General features: G+C 25.0%; 1 protein-coding gene across 2 annotated transcripts; it reads left to right on the top strand.

Annotated features, from left to right (window-relative positions):
• The first annotated feature begins 1,215 nt into the window (after positions 1-1,215).
• Positions 1,216-13,434, top strand: LOC145830097 (UDP-glucose 4-epimerase-like). 2 transcript variants are annotated; one of them, XM_082937985.1, is made up of 7 exons: positions 1,216-1,364; positions 1,545-1,743; positions 3,365-3,424; positions 5,812-6,047; positions 8,070-8,222; positions 10,198-10,306; positions 12,330-13,434. In XM_082937985.1, the coding sequence occupies exons 1-7, from the start codon at positions 1,236-1,238 to the stop codon at positions 12,464-12,466; spliced, it is 1,023 nt and encodes a 340-aa protein (XP_082794111.1). In that variant the 5' UTR covers positions 1,216-1,235; the 3' UTR covers positions 12,467-13,434. The 2 variants fall into 2 exon arrangements, with proteins under 2 accessions (XP_082794111.1, XP_082794110.1); XM_082937984.1 differs by having other exon boundaries at positions 3,347-3,424.
• The last annotated feature ends 2,500 nt before the right edge of the window (positions 13,435-15,934 follow it).

Genomic DNA, 15,934 nt, shown 5'->3' with positions numbered 1-15,934 from the left:
TAGTCCAGATTTTCATGCCACTACTATAAATATGATTCATGATAATACCAGTGAGTTGTAAACATCGAAATGAAAATAAACTAGCAAAATGGAAGCAAAGTATGATTACTGATTGATAACTCATAAGTCACAACAATGGTAACTTAGCTTCAAAGAATTAAAATTGAGAAATACATTTCAATTATCGTATACAGACTTGGTATATACTTTCCGTTGTAGTGATATTGACACAAGTATTTCTACCATAAAAAAAGGTAGTGGTTTATTTTTATGATAGAAACACATCAGATTCCTTGTCCCTCTACAACAATTGTAAAAATTTGAAGCGTGCACAAAACTTATTTTGGGGTGAACATAATTAAATTTTTTTGAAACTTACACTAGACTTTCTGAAGTTCATGATTAATACTAAAAATATATGGTATATTTTTGGGGAGTTTTGGGCTTGGGTACACATAGTTTTTTTATTCCAGTTTAGTGTGCACAAATTTCAATCTGATTTAGATTACAATCAGGTCATGTATTTTAAAATTATTCTTTCTCAATTCTTATTAAAAATTAATAATTAAAGTTACATTATCAAAATTAATTAAATTTTATATAAATATTGTTTATTATATAATAGATTTTATACCTTACTTAATAATAATAATGAGATTATAGTTGTAGTTTTCTTCCTCTATTAAAAATGTGTCCCTTATGACTGTCATTTATTATGAATTTAATATTATATTTTTAGATACAGACAGTACTAAGTTATCTCAAATATTTACTAAAATCTGATCAATCAATTTTAATTTAAGTTAAATAGAATATTTTCTGACCATGATGTATTGTAAATTTTTTGTTTCAATAGTTGTTTCAAATTGATTAGTAATTTTGTTTGAAGTAATTTAAACATTCACATAGCTTAAAAATTAAATTAATTTATTAAGTCATTTCAACTTTGCTACGTATCTGCTGTTTTTATGAAAAAAGTAAGATTAATCCTTATCTACCTTAAAAAAAGAAATTTATTTCAATTTAAAGTTATCAGTTTTTAGATACTTAAAAATATTTAAAAAAATATTGATCAATATTAAATTTGTTGTACTGCTGCATTAAACCTAAACAAATTAAAAAAAACAAAAAAACCTTTGATAATAAATACATATATTCATAAAGACAAGTTGTACCAAAAGTTTATCAGTTAAAATTTTTTCTATTTTAGTTGGATTTAAATTAGTACTTAAAACATGAATGAAGCACCAAGGTATGTACTTGTACCCGGAGGTGCAGGATACATAGGATCTCACACTGTCATTGAGCTTCAGAAAGAAGGATTTGTTCCTGTCATCATTGACAACTGCAAGTATGAAGGAAAAGTTAGTTTGAGAAATGTTTATACAAATTATACATTTTAAAATTACTCTTTTATTTTCTCTTAAAGCTATTTTAACATTAGATTTAAGTTGAATTAACTAAAATTTTACAAGTATTGTTATATGAACAATTGACTTAAGATTTATGTACACTTCTATTTTAAAAATTATAACTTACTACAGATGCCAGAAGTTTTAAAACGAGTTCAAACAATAACAAACAAAGAATTGATTTTTTATGGTTTTGATTTGATGGAAAAAGAAAAGCTTGATGAAATATTCAAAAAGTACAATTTTGTTGCAGTGTTGCATTTTGCTGGTCTTAAATCAGTAACTGAGTCCATACAGAAGCCCATTGAGTACTATGAAATGAACCTTGGAAGTATGTTTGCTAATTTAAAAAGATATATATTATTTGTTTGTTATGTACAAAACTTAGTTTTTATAAGACCTGAATATTTTATTTATATAAAGGCCAAAAGGCTCTAATATTTCTTTACAAAAATACCATAGGTCTTTATACAAAATTTAAGCCTAATTTAAAGATCACATTTTGTATAAAAATAATATAGCTTAATATGTAAGTATATTATACATACAAGCCAACTTTGTGCAACAAAAACTTTTGAGGTGTGTTTAATTTACTAAAAAGTTTCCATACAAACATATAGACCTGAATTTGTTAATTCTCAATTTTCTTTATAATTTTGAAATAACTAGAAGTATATATATTTATTTGATCTTTGAGCTATAGACCTCAAAATTTTAGAAAATATTTGTATAGTCTAAAAGTTTATAAATTGGATTTTTTTATATATAAAAGTACAATTTTTAGATAAAAATAACAAAAAATGATCGGTTTTATATAAAGTAGTTTTTATTTATGATATAAGAAATTTTCTTGAAGTAAACTATTTAAATATTATCAATGAACTAATTTGTTAACACCAAGTCTTAAAAAGGATCAACACTTTTTTCACAAACTAACTTTAGCTTTTATATAAAAGCTTCAAGTACTAACTACAAGTTATTTTTTATAGAATTCAATAGTATCCTTTAACTTTTGAGATATTTTATTTTTGTTAAAAGTTTCCGATACAAACGTATGGACCACAAATTTTTCAGGGTCAATTTTCTTGGAAATTTAAAAAATCAATAAAAATCTCTCTCCTCCTTCATTTTATAAGCAATCTTCCTCAGATTTTTAGGAAATATTCCTCATATTAAAGAAAAAAACGTTACTTATGAATTTTTATAACTTAAAAAAATAGAAAATTTATGACAAAAATTACAAAAAAAAATTTTTACTTAAAATTTGTTGAAATCTAAAGTAATTTATTTTGTTATTGTATAAAGATTAGACTGTGAAAGTTTAAAAAAGATTGCTTTAAAAATATAGGAGGAGATAGATTTTAAATAAAAAGGTCTTTTTGTGCTGTTTTAGTTTTCTCTTCCCATTCGGAACCTATTATGCGACCCGACTTTGACTGGTAATATCTCAAAAAATAATGCGAATTTTTAATAACGATAAAAAGCATCTTGCAGTTTAGAAAAAAAACTTTATAAATTAAAATCAAGTTGTAAAAACATAGCTAACCCCCTATGGCCTTTAATGTTTTGAAAGCTTTTAAATTAAAATAGAAATTTAGATTGTCTTATTAATTTTTTACTCCAATAGAAAAGTCAGATTTTAAGAATCATTAAAATATTTTTATTTTAATCTTAGTATAAACTTGAAAAAAAAAAAGATTTTTAATTAAGTTTACCTACTTTTACACAAGTATCTAAAATAAGAATTTTTTTTAGTTTTATTAACAGCGTTTTTAATTAAAAAACATAGTTAAAAGATAAAGAAAAATATATATACATGTTTGAATTACACAGATACAAAAAATACAAAAGACAGTAAAAAGTATTGAATATAAATAGTTATATTGTCAATGAAAGTTTTCAAGTATAAATTATGCTAATTTTATTTGTTTTAGTTGCCATTAACTTGATAGATTGCATGCGGCAGTACAATGTGAAAAACATGATATTCAGCAGTTCTGCTACTGTCTATGGTAAGTTACTTGTTCTAAATGTTTTAAGTTTCATACATAAAGTAAATTTAAATGAGTTGATTCAATTAAATTTCCACTAAAAGTATGTAAACACCAAAAGTTTGGAATACTTTCTATATTTGTAATAAGCTTTAATTGTAGTTACTATTCCTTCATATAAATTCTTTAAATGTAGGTTAAAGTTTAAAAATTATTGTTTTTTTAGTATAAGTATCTAAATTTTTAATTTTGTTTTGTATACTTTTAATGCTAATAAACAAAAAGAAATATCTATTAATATCCAATGAAATATTTGGTATATTACTTGTTTTTTATAAAAATTAATTAACTTGTTTAGGTTTTGTTTATAATAATCCTTAATAAATTTGTTCTTCAAATGTAATATAGATATGCAATATAGACAGGACTTCTTTCAGTATATAAAGTTTACGACTTAGCTACTTAGCCTTTTATTTAAAAAATCTTTTTAGTTTTATAAACACTACTTAACAGTTATAAATTCAATGAAATTTGAAATTGTGTCACAGTTTTTATGCTAAATGAATTAAAAAATCATAAAGTAATTTAAAAAGAAAATAATAAGTTATCATCAAAAGTTTATATTATTCTAAATTTTGTAAATGCCTTCATAAAGTTATTAAACACAATTTTTTTTTGGTTACATGACTATTCAAATTCGGACAACTCAAATTCCGAAAATTCAAATTCTTAAAAAAATATATAAAAGACTATATCTCATAAAATTAATTAAATTTTGATGAAAATAAAAATTAAATATGCAGATCTTATTTATATCTACAAGCCACTTTTTTCTTTTTTGCAAATCTAAAATTTTTTTCAAGATATTTTAAATTTACTAAAATTAACTATACTTTTTACTTTATTTAAGCCATATCCAGTATTCGTGCGCGTCAGGCTAAGTCAGTCTAAATCAGTTTTTTTGAAAAAAGTTGAAAAACGTCAGACTAAATCAGTTTTTTATTTAAAAATTTGAGAATCTCAGTTTTTCTCAATTCAAATGCTTGAAAATTTTTGATAAAAAAAATTAAGAAATCTCTTTAAGATCAAATTGAGATGTGAATTTGTTTCTAAATAATGATTTAATTTTTAAAGACAAAATCAGTCAGTATTTGTAAAAATAAATGCTTAAAACCTTTTGTTAAATCTGTAAAAAAATTTAAGAATCTTCGTTATTTTGTTTTGAGTACACTGTATACGTCATAATTATGAAAATTCATAAAAAAAATACAGTTTAAACATTACAGTTTAGTTCAACAACTTAGCTGTTTGTTTGAGTTTTAATACTTATTTTAATAATACACGACAATGCAAGTCGTTTTATTATAAACCTTCTGGTTATAATATTTTTATAGTGCTTAATTAAATTGAACAATTGTGTTTAGTAATATGTATTAAAATTTTACACTAGTATTAGATTAGATATAACACTTATTTTAAAACTTATCACTGAATTGGTTATATAAGGGGCATAAGGGGGGGGGGGGGTCAATCAGCTTTTTCACAATTTAGTCTTATTTTATTGAGTTGTAACTAAGCTATGAGTTGCTTTTTGCATATTTTTAAAGCTCAAAATATTTTTGAGTTAAAGCTGGTTGAAGTCGGAGACTACAATAGTACTAATCAAGACCCCCAATACCTAAAATGCTTTCTAAAGGGGATTTTCCTTACTTTGAAAAAATGTCAGGCTAAATTGGTCTCAGTCAGGATAAATAAATAAAATTTCGCGCACGAACTCTGCATATATAACAAAATACTTAATGTTTTGCAAAAATAAAAAAGTGACTTGTAGATATTAATATGACCTACATATTTATTTATTATATTTGACAATATACATTACTTTTTTATTTGTGGCCGTTTCAATTTTTTTTTGTGAATTTGAGTTGTCCGAATTTGAATAGTCGTGCACCCTTTTTTTTGTTCTTATAAGTTCTTATATATGAAAAATACATTAGCTGAAGCATATTTATACAAGCATAACAATTTTGCAACAGTTTTTTCACTCTATACTAGACATCCACACTTAAAAACTTCTTCACCAACATAAAACTTTTAATCAATAAATTTTTTTTTTTTGATATAAATTTGATATAAAATACTTTTATCTAGTTAGTTATATCAATCGTATGACTTTTTTATGTAAATTTTTATAAAAAAATAAAACCATGTATCAAATGGAGCTTTTTTATATATTAGCTTGCAACAGTTTTATTAAAACATGCATCCATTCTAAAACTTCTTCACACAATTAAAGCTCTTATATCAGCATAATTATTTTGCAATAGTTGTTTCACAATTTTCATAATGCACATTTTTATTAATAGCATCCGTAGTTAAAAACTCATTCACAAACCAGCATGTTACAGGACCACCAGAGTACTTGCCAGTTGACGAGAAGCACCCGGTGGGCAAGGGGCTGACCAACCCGTACGGAAAAACCAAGTACTTCATCGAGGAAATATACAAGGACGTGGCCCAGTCGGAAAGTGGGTGGAAGATTGTTTTATTGAGGTACTTCAACCCGGTTGGATGCGACAAGAGTGGTTTGATAGGGGAAGACCCTGAAGGAATACCAAACAACCTCATGCCCTATGTTTCTCAGGTTTGTTGAAATTCAAATTTGTTTATAAAACTATATTTTAACTACTAAAATTAATGAGATTTTCAGTAAAAATAAATATTTTATTCCATTATAAATTTTAAATTTTATTATCAATACAATTTTTCACTCGTTTGAAAACGAGATCTTCAGTTGTAAAAAATCTTATTCAAATAGAAATATATAAAGAATAAAGTACGCAATATTTTATTCCAATTAAAATAGAATTTGTTTGTTAAATTTGAGAAATTTTTGTCAGAAGAACTATAGCTTTTGCAATGTGTTCTAGAATGTTCATGATAGATGTATTTTTTTATTAAATCTTATGACTAATTACCATTGAGAGTGGAACAGTTCATTAAATTTAGTAGTGAAAGGGAACACAAATAAAATTAATTAGTTAAAAAGGAAACTTTTAACAATAATAAAATTTGTGGTTAAAAACTTGACAAATAATTCAAAAGCAGTTAGCTAGTTTTATTGGCTTATAGGATGAAAAATAAAAAAACATATTTTTTGATTAAGCTAAATAACCATAATTATTGTAATCATGTTTAACTTTATGTATAATATGTATAAATTTGTTTGTATGTATAATGAATTTTATTTAAGTTTAAAAACTAGACGAGTTTTAAATTTCAATTGATAACTTTAAACACAATTATGTTACATACACTCCTCAATTTCTCATAACTTTTTAAAGTATATGGTATAGTTTCTTGCCTAAAAAAGCTAAGCACTGGATACTTAAACAGCAAATGAAAAAAAATTTAAAAAAAAAATTGATTCACAAACTAACTTTTATTTTAAATTCATTTACACAATCTATAACAAGTTTTTAATCTCAAAAAAAAATCTACAAACATTTAAAATTTTCATTTAAATTATGTTTTTTTATTTAATTTGCAAAAATTTATAAGAAAAACGGAAATTGTATATATCACTTATATTTGTATTACTTAATATTTTACTTTTAATAAAGTAGATGAAACGTAAAGTTCAAAAAAGATGATTGACAGTTTCCAGTGTAAAAAAAGTAATTATTGGTAAATTCATGCTTTTAATCAATCATTACAAAAGGTTAAGAAATAAATAAAATAGTTTTTTAGTTGATACTCTTTATTTAAAACCATACCTATTTTTTTAAACACTCACAAATTAATTTTATTTGTAAGCTTTGATGGTTATTTCTATTTTTCAAGAACTTACAGTTGTTATTTAGTTGGAATAGGTTGCTTTTTAATTAGTATGCCTAAACTCACTACTTTTACATTTACGCATAAAATTATTGTGTTTAGAACTTTTTGGTACAAATTATTTAGTAAATCATGTATTCTTTTTCCGTTATTTCCTTTACTGTCTAAATTTTATTTCAATTATGTATAGAACTCATTGTGTCTAGCATGTGTCTGTTGGTGAATCACATTTTCCTGTTCCTTTACTTACTTTTTTTAACTGTCTAAGTATGCAGTGCTTGGTAATTTATTAATCTACAAACAATACCATATGTATACTTATAAAAAAATTGAGATTCGAGAATATTACAGACTTCAAAAACACAAATGTATGTAAAGTATTTGTATAATTGATTTTATTTTGTTATTTTATGACTTAATATTTTGTATTTTTTCAAGGTACGTATTTAAAAACAATAGTTCATTATCAAAATCAATTAGTATAACTAATTTGATCACAAAGAAAGCATGCAAAAAATGTTACATATTTTTCTTAATTAACCAAGCAAAATATCTGTAAAGTTTTAAAATTTGTACTCTAAAATGAGTCAAATATTTTACAAATACATTGAGTACGTATCTTCATCAATGAAAAATTTCAAAGACACACTTATAACTTGATTTCTTTTTTGTTGTGTTAGTAAGTAGGATATTAAAAACAATACGTTTTAGCTTGTAAAGATTTTATGTCTTGCATAAAAGTTTTGAAAAATTACTACAAGTTTATTCACTTTGAACTATTCTAAATCATTGTTTTTTGAACATTTTTACTTAAACCAACACAACTTAGGTGGCAATAGGCAAGCTGCCCCATTTGAACGTGTACGGGTCGGACTACGAAACTAAGGACGGCACTGGTGTCCGGGACTTCATTCACGTGGTTGATCTGGCTAGGGGGCACACCGCCGCCCTCAACTGCATACAGGACATCAACGGTTGTGAGGTAAGGTTTTGTAATAAATGTTTTGAAAGTAACATGGAAAAAATTGTTTAAAAAATGAGTATATTTTAGTTAAATTGTTGTTTATACCAGGGTTTCCCAAACTTTTTTTCAGATGGCCCTCTTTAGAGAAATTAAAAAAGCTATGGCCCCCACCAACAAGATTACTTAAAAAACACCTAAGACCTTTTTTTTTCTCTTTATCAACAAGTTCTCCAAAATTTCTAGTGTAAGTTTTAAAACTACCGTTAAAAACACCTCAGACATTTTTTTTCATCAACTCCAGAATATCTAGCGTAAGATTCTAATTTTAACCTAATGCCCCCCCCCCCTTTTTTTTTTGACCCCTTTGCTGCTCATGGCCTCCAAGGGAGCCACTTGGTTCGCTTTGGGAAACCCAGAGTGGGTTTATACTCTCCCATTCTATGCTTGCACATGGCTTATAATTTCTTAATTTACAGATTTAAATGAATGCAGATTACCTAATTATTAAAAAGATTTTATTTAAAAGCTCTCCTGTTTTATGTTTACACTAGTGATCCACCAGTGGATCACTAGTGTAAACTAGTGGATCAAGATAAGTTAAAAATTTTAAAGTTAGTAATGCTAAATTACATTTTACACCTAATTTTTTATATTGTTTACGCATATAGTTATGTTCTAGTTAATATCCAAATGAAACTAGATGAACAGTTTCTGTTTTAATTTTTTTTTAATTATATCAATTTTGTTAAAATGAATAAAAAATGAATGGAGTTGGTAAGAGACGATTTGCGGGTATCTTTTCAATTTAAAGTTTGCAAAACAAGTAATTTCAAATGTTTGTTAAAAAATTGGTTAGTTGTATAAATTAAATTGATAGTTAATCGTAGTACTAGTTGCATATTTATACTGTTTTAACTTTAATAAAAAAAATATTATAGATTTCTAAAAGTAATGCATTCCGCTTCATTAGCTTAATAAAATAGCACATCTTTTATAAATCCTACCCATTATACACAAAAGACTGCCACATTTAGTCTACTAACTAGAAAAGGTGCATAATTCTATATTAGAACCTTTCGTATGCTATACAAAGGTTAACTAATTAGAAGCAAATAAAAGTTATTGGAAACTTAATCATTTAAAAAAAAAACAGATATAAGTATTGGTGTGTCATTAAAAAAGCAAACAAAATTACCATGACACAACCGATCAACATGCTATTTATTGATTTAATTAAGAAAAACATATGCTAATAAAGTTAAAGTTGAAAATTTGAATTTTCTAATACTGAGAGTTTGTTTATGCTTGACAGTGTACTTGTGGTTTATCATGATATTTTTTTAAAAATCTAACCCCTGTAGATCACTTGTTTACAAAGTTAGTTTTCAAAATTGCATGTTTTTTTATGCTCTATTTCTTTAATGACCACTAAACAGATTACAATCTAAAATAGAATAACAAAATTTTCTCCATAACTAATTTTCTATAAATAGAAATAATTTCAAAGTTATGTCTTTTACTACTTTTATGTTTAAATTTAAGTTTTTTTAGATAGATTATTAAAATTAAATCCATATATATTAATTATAAAATAAAATTTACATATAAGATAAAAATATTTTTATAATACTAAAATTAATGTTTAAAGTGCTCCAACCTGAGTTTTTTGAGTAATATCAAAATACAATCCAAGCTCAAGTTATTTTAATATATATATTTGTTATGCTGTTATTAAAATGAAAGGGAAAAAGTTAAGTATTTAGTTCTATATTATATTAAATCTGACTCGTTTAAGAATTTACTGACTTAGTATTAAATAATTGATTAGCATGTTATAATAAAGTACTTAAAATAAAGTTAAAGTGACTTATAAACCTATTATATAGTTACTTTTAATATCACTTTAGCTAAAATTTAAATTCACTCTTTTCTTTAATTTATCATATATATATATATATATATATATGTTTTTTCATTTCAAACTTGTTGACAGCCTTTCAACTTGGGAACTGGCAAGGGATATTCAGTATTAGAAGCAGTTGAAGCTTTACAGAAGGCATCTGGAAGAAAAGTGCCTTACAAGTTAGCTGCTAGAAGGCCAGGTTGGTTATATAAAAACATGGTTAAAAATTATAAAAATAGTCTTTAAAAAATATTACTAATATTGTATGATGTATTTAAAATTAATAAAATTATGAGAAGACCAGGTTTGTTTATTCATGGTTGCCAAAAAGCTTTAAAAGCTGGAATTTGACAACTTAGGCTGAAAAACCTGGAATTTGAGAAATTTTGAAAAAATAACCTGGAATTTTTAACAATTTTAACATGTTAAGTAGTAAAATTTCGATTCGACTCAAAAAATCTATCATATAGATAACATTTTTTTGTAATCATCAAACTTCTTTATTAACAAACACATTTAAAGTAGCTTTCGACTATCTTTTCAATATTTTTTATACTATTTAAACAATGTATTAAACTTAACTATAAACTAAAAATAGACCCAAAAACGTGTACTTTAAAAACCTGGAGGAAAATTTGAAAACCTTAAGAAAATTTGCCAAAAACATTTGGCAACCCTGTTTATTACAAATTACTATTTTGATCAAGCTAAGTTGAATATTGTAAGTTAGTAATTTATGATGTATTTCAAATGTATAAAATTGAGGAAATTATTTTATAAGTTTTCATTGTTGTTTTCACAAAAGGGGCGAAAATTTTCTTTTGTGTTTGTCAAGTAGCACTTGAAATTCACTTTTTTTTTGCGACACGTTGTCAATTCCCACACATTTGTTTACTATCAGGAAGTTGTATACTTTTATTTGCTTTTTCTCATTTATTTTACATAAATTGATTTAAAAAATATTTTGCTTTAGATAAGTTTTTATTGTTGTTGAAAAAATTATAATAATTTGTAATACAAAAGTACTTAACATTAAAAAAAAGTGCTCAAATCATAAAAGTATAATTAAATATTACAATAATTTTTGTTTTTCTTTTAGTAAAGAAACACTATTTGAGTATAATAGTGGTAACTCCATTAATAAATTTGTTTATGTTAAGTAGACTTGTATAATTAAAATTAAAATCTTTGTATGTTTATAAAAAATACCTAATAAACAAATGTTTTTTAACGTAATAAACAATTTTTTTTTTTTTTAATATTTGTTCAAGACATATAATAAAATTATAACTAATTAATTTTTAATGAAATATTTTAAAATCATGTAAATGGAAACTTGTGATATATTGTAGTAGTATCTTTATTACACTAAGTTTTATCTTTTATGTGAGCTATAGTCAATTAAATATAAGTCTTTGTTTTTAAAATAATATGTATTTTAAAAATAAAGGATTAATCCGCATTTTTTTATTGTCATTTTTCTCTAACTATATGCTTTTTTGAGTTTCAAGCTAGAAACTTGAAATTTTAAGTAATTTTTTTTTACGGTTTTAGAATGTTTACATACTAAAGTTGTAAAAATATTTCTGACCAAAACATCCTTAGAAATAGTTGCGGTTTATACGTTTGTTTCCAAAACTTTTTACGAAAATAGCTCCATATTAGTTTTTTTTTTGTATCTATAAAAAATAATTTGGAAGTACTTTATGATTTCATTTAATTTAAATTGTAAAATATCACTTACCTTCATATGCCCTTATTTTATTACTTATTTGTTCTTATATTATTTTGATTTGAAGTAAAGCTTTTCAAAAGTACCTTGGCCTAAAATGAATTTTTCAGTAAAACCTGTTCTTTTCATAAAAGTTTGCTTGCCATGTGGTCTCAATTAATTGTCGATTTGAAAATTATAGTGTTTTTAACTTAAAGTTTTATTAAATAAGCTAAGAAATAAAATAGTTTTATTGCTTACTAAAAAGAACTTAAAAGTTTGAATTTATTAATCTTTCATTAAATAAATGATAGACTGAAAATTGTTTGTTAGAACAATATATCTGTTTAGATGCCACAAACTAAAAAAAAAGTATTTTTCAAAAGGAACTTTTAAGTTCGAAATTCTCAGTCCTCCAGTGAACTAATAAAATCTAATAATCTATAAATCTAATTTGATATCAACTAAAAATTTTCCAATTTGTTAAGAAGCCACAAATAAATTGTGACAGGTGATCTGGGGGACGTGCATGCCGACGCCTCATTGGCTGAGAGCAGATTCGCGTGGAAAGCCGAACGCTCATTGGAGGAAATGTGCGAGGATTTGTGGAGGTGGCAGCAAAACAACCCCAATGGCTACAAATCATAATTTGCAAACCATATGATAATTAATAATATCTTGCCGAATGTTTTAAGATAGTATCTTTTTTTTTTTATTAACAAATCTTTTTATTCAAAATCGATATATAAACAAATGTTTTTATATATTTTTTAACGTACGATTATTATCTGTAGTGCTAATCGTAAGCTTATCACCTTTTTATTTATCTTTTATTTGCAATAGTTATTCTTAAATGTAGATTTGTTTTTATAAATGCAGTATTTAACTTCTACTACAATTTACTTTGTAATGTCATAAACAAAGCTGATGTTTCACGTTGAATCAAGCATTTCAGTTTTAAGTAAGCTAAGTTTATTTCTTCAAAAATTATTTAATCTATCATCTGTATTTTATTATAAAAGCTCATGTATGTACAATCACAAATAAAATTATACGAGCATAAAGTTTCAAGACCTTTAGTATACCTCTATAAATAAAAAGTGAAGCCTTTATTTTTAAATACCACAAACTTTTTAAACTTACTACCAAATGATAATACCAAAGTATAAACTAGTATTTCTGTACACTGACTCTTTTTTTTATTCTTCTTACAGTTATCCTACTAACGTTTTTCGAATGTTACCAGCTAAATTATTTCAATTTTTTGTTATAGTTACTTGATGCATATGATCTTAACTGTTGAACATAAACGCAATTTATCAGTGCAAATACTTCTTATGACAAGTTAGTGTCTTAAATTTTGTACTATCGCTTTTTGTTTATGTTTTATTCGAACGTTGTACGTTTTACTACCATTTATTTTATATTTTTTAACACGTTGTACACACATAGTAAGTAGAATATACTCATTCGTTTATTGATGTTTATTAAATTTCAGCAAACATATTGCACAGTATTTGTATAATACTACCTATTCAGTTTTAACGTCCCATTTCAACTTTTTGTACAACAAGTTGGTATATGTGTTTGTCGTAATAACCTGAACAATTCGTAATAAACGCTTAAATATCTAAAGACTTTGTTTTTATTTTATATAGTTTATTGATAAACTCAAGAGTTTACAAATTCTGACGTTTATAGCTTTGATAATGATATAAATAATAGTTTCTAGGGTTCACATACACAGTTTAGTTAAAATAAACTATTTAATCACGAATGATACTTTGAACCGAAAAGGTTAACTAATTTTGAGGTTCTAAGGATCAATTAACATATAATAAACAGTTATACAGTATATATTTTTGAATTTTTTTTTTCAAAAATAAAAGACCAAAGTGAGATTTAAAATATATAGTTATGTTTTTCATCAATCTTTGTTTTATATAAAGCAGGTTTTTCGAAAGTGGGCCAGATGGTCCTCTTAAGGGCCATTACTGAAATTTAGGGGGCCATAATTTGAAACTTACACTAGATATTTTTGAGTTGATGATGAAGAGAAAAAAGTAGTAAATTAGAAAAAGTATTTAATGGTAGTTTTTAAAGAAATCTTGTCGATGGGAGCAAATTGTTTTTTTTTTTTTCTTTAAAGGGGGGCATATGAAAAAAAGTTAAGGAAACCCAGATACTAAGTCTTTTCAAAACTACAGCTTGTTTTCTAAAGAAATACAGGCTAGGTTATTTTATAATTTTTTTGACAGATTAGTTTGTGTTTTATATACAACCGTTTTTTAAATTTTAGAAAGTAAATTTTTTTAATATTAGCAGGCCCGCTATTAGTTCGCTTTGCGTGTTAAACTCAAAAAATAAACTATGTAAAAAAATTGACAAAATATAAATTATATTCTGATTTCTTCTCTTGATTACGTTTCTTCAAGTATTAAGTCCTTCTTTTTTTTTTGAGTATTATACTTTTCATGAGCTTAGACTAAATTGTTTAATTTTAAAAACCACGTTTGTATAACAGGGTTGCCACAAAACCTAGAATTTGACAATTCAGGCTAAAAAAACCTTGAATTTTGAAAAAAAATTCACTAGATGACCTGGAACTTTGAATAAAAAACCTGGAATGTTAAACAATTTTTACATATTAAGTAGTAAAATTTTGATATGACGCGAAAAATAAGTCACATAGATAAAAAAAAAATTGTCGTCATCAAAAATTCTTTTTATCAAAAAACACATTTAAACTAGCTTTATAGTATCTTTTCAATGTTGTTGTACTACTTGACACATTTTTTAGCTAAAAAGCCGAAAGTCGTGTCGAAAGCCCAAAAACTTGTACTTTCGACAACCTGGAAGAAATTCATAAAACCTGGGAGAAATTCCTCAAAAACCAGTGGCAAACCTGATATAAGCTCCACTATAATACAAACTTAAACATTTTAAACACTAAAACTATCAGTATGGTTGTTTTATAATACTTTACTTCTTCAGTATAATATTAGTTTTTTTCACATAACACTGTTCATAGATAAACAAATCTTCAGTATAGTAAAAAAGTATAAACTTGAAACTGCAACTAGTGTTGTTCATGTTAAACCAGGTGTAACTTTTGATAAGTTTTACAACCTTTGATTATACCAGGGATCGGCAGCTTTAAGTAAGAAAAGTTGCTCGCGGGTCAAACTATATAGAAAAAGGTTAACACTATTTTCCTCAGTTGTTTAAAATCAAAATGGTTAAAAGAAAGTAGTTTAACCAAATTTTTTTTTAAACAACCGAAAATAGTAAGAGGGTGGTTTAAGTTTTTCCGACAAAAAAAGTTATAGTTTTATGTCTTTTGCTTGATAGTACATTGCAGTAGGGGCGTGTCTTGACATTTTTCAAAGGGGGTTCACAACTTTTTTGTTTTTAATTTGCCGCTTAAGTACGCATTTCTTAGGTATGCACTGCTAGTTAAGTACACAATATTTAACCGAAACACTCTGTGTTTAAAATTCTTTTTTCTGCATAGAAATAATAAAAAAACATATAAGTAGTAATTGAAAAGTATTATACTTTTTTTATTATACTGTATTAAATTCAGATAAATTAAAACTAAAAGAACCAGAAAAAAGTTATGAACTTACAAGTTGTATATAAAAGTTCAAATCCGTTTTTTAAAACAAATGTATTACATACAGTTTATTTAATTAACGAAACTAACGAACATTGTATTATGACTAATATAGGTAATTAAAAAACAAAACTTGCAGGTAATCTTAGTCTAACAATATAATCATTGGTTTAAACTTTGAAAAAAAAGTTAATAAATCTGTTGTTTAATACAAAACTGAATAAAAAACCTTTATAAGTTGTCGAAAATAAAATTGCATGTCAGTTAAATAAAACAATTGAGAACATAATTATTACAAGCATTATCATTAATTTTCATATTTTGTTTTGAACAGAATTAATAAAAACCACAGCTGGAATAAAATTTTTTAAGGTAAATAAAAACTTTTGAACTTTTAACAGTCTAAAAATACCAGTAAACAGAATGTAAAATCTTGATAATAAAACATTCAAAAAAGTTTCCCAGAAAAAAATGCTATTTTAAAGCTTTTACCTATTATC

The sequence above is a fragment of the Thalia democratica genome, chromosome 2 (assembly GCF_965202585.1).
Source record: "Thalia democratica chromosome 2, ktThaDemo2.hap1.1, whole genome shotgun sequence".
NCBI classification, from domain to species: domain Eukaryota; kingdom Metazoa; phylum Chordata; class Thaliacea; order Salpida; family Salpidae; genus Thalia; species Thalia democratica.
This window is presented reverse-complemented; position numbering and strand designations above follow the sequence as displayed.

Bases quoted from the DNA above. Each gene is read 5' to 3' on its own strand.
- LOC145830097 (XM_082937984.1), top strand. From the start codon at position 1,236: ATGAATGAAGCACCAAGGTATGTACTTGTACCCGGAGGTGCAGGATAC. The intron at 3,425-5,811 runs GTAAGTTACTTG...AGCATGTTACAG, and splicing joins CAGTTCTGCTACTGTCTATG to GACCACCAGAGTACTTGCCA. The intron at 10,307-12,329 runs GTTGGTTATATA...AAATTGTGACAG, and splicing joins GTTAGCTGCTAGAAGGCCAG to GTGATCTGGGGGACGTGCAT.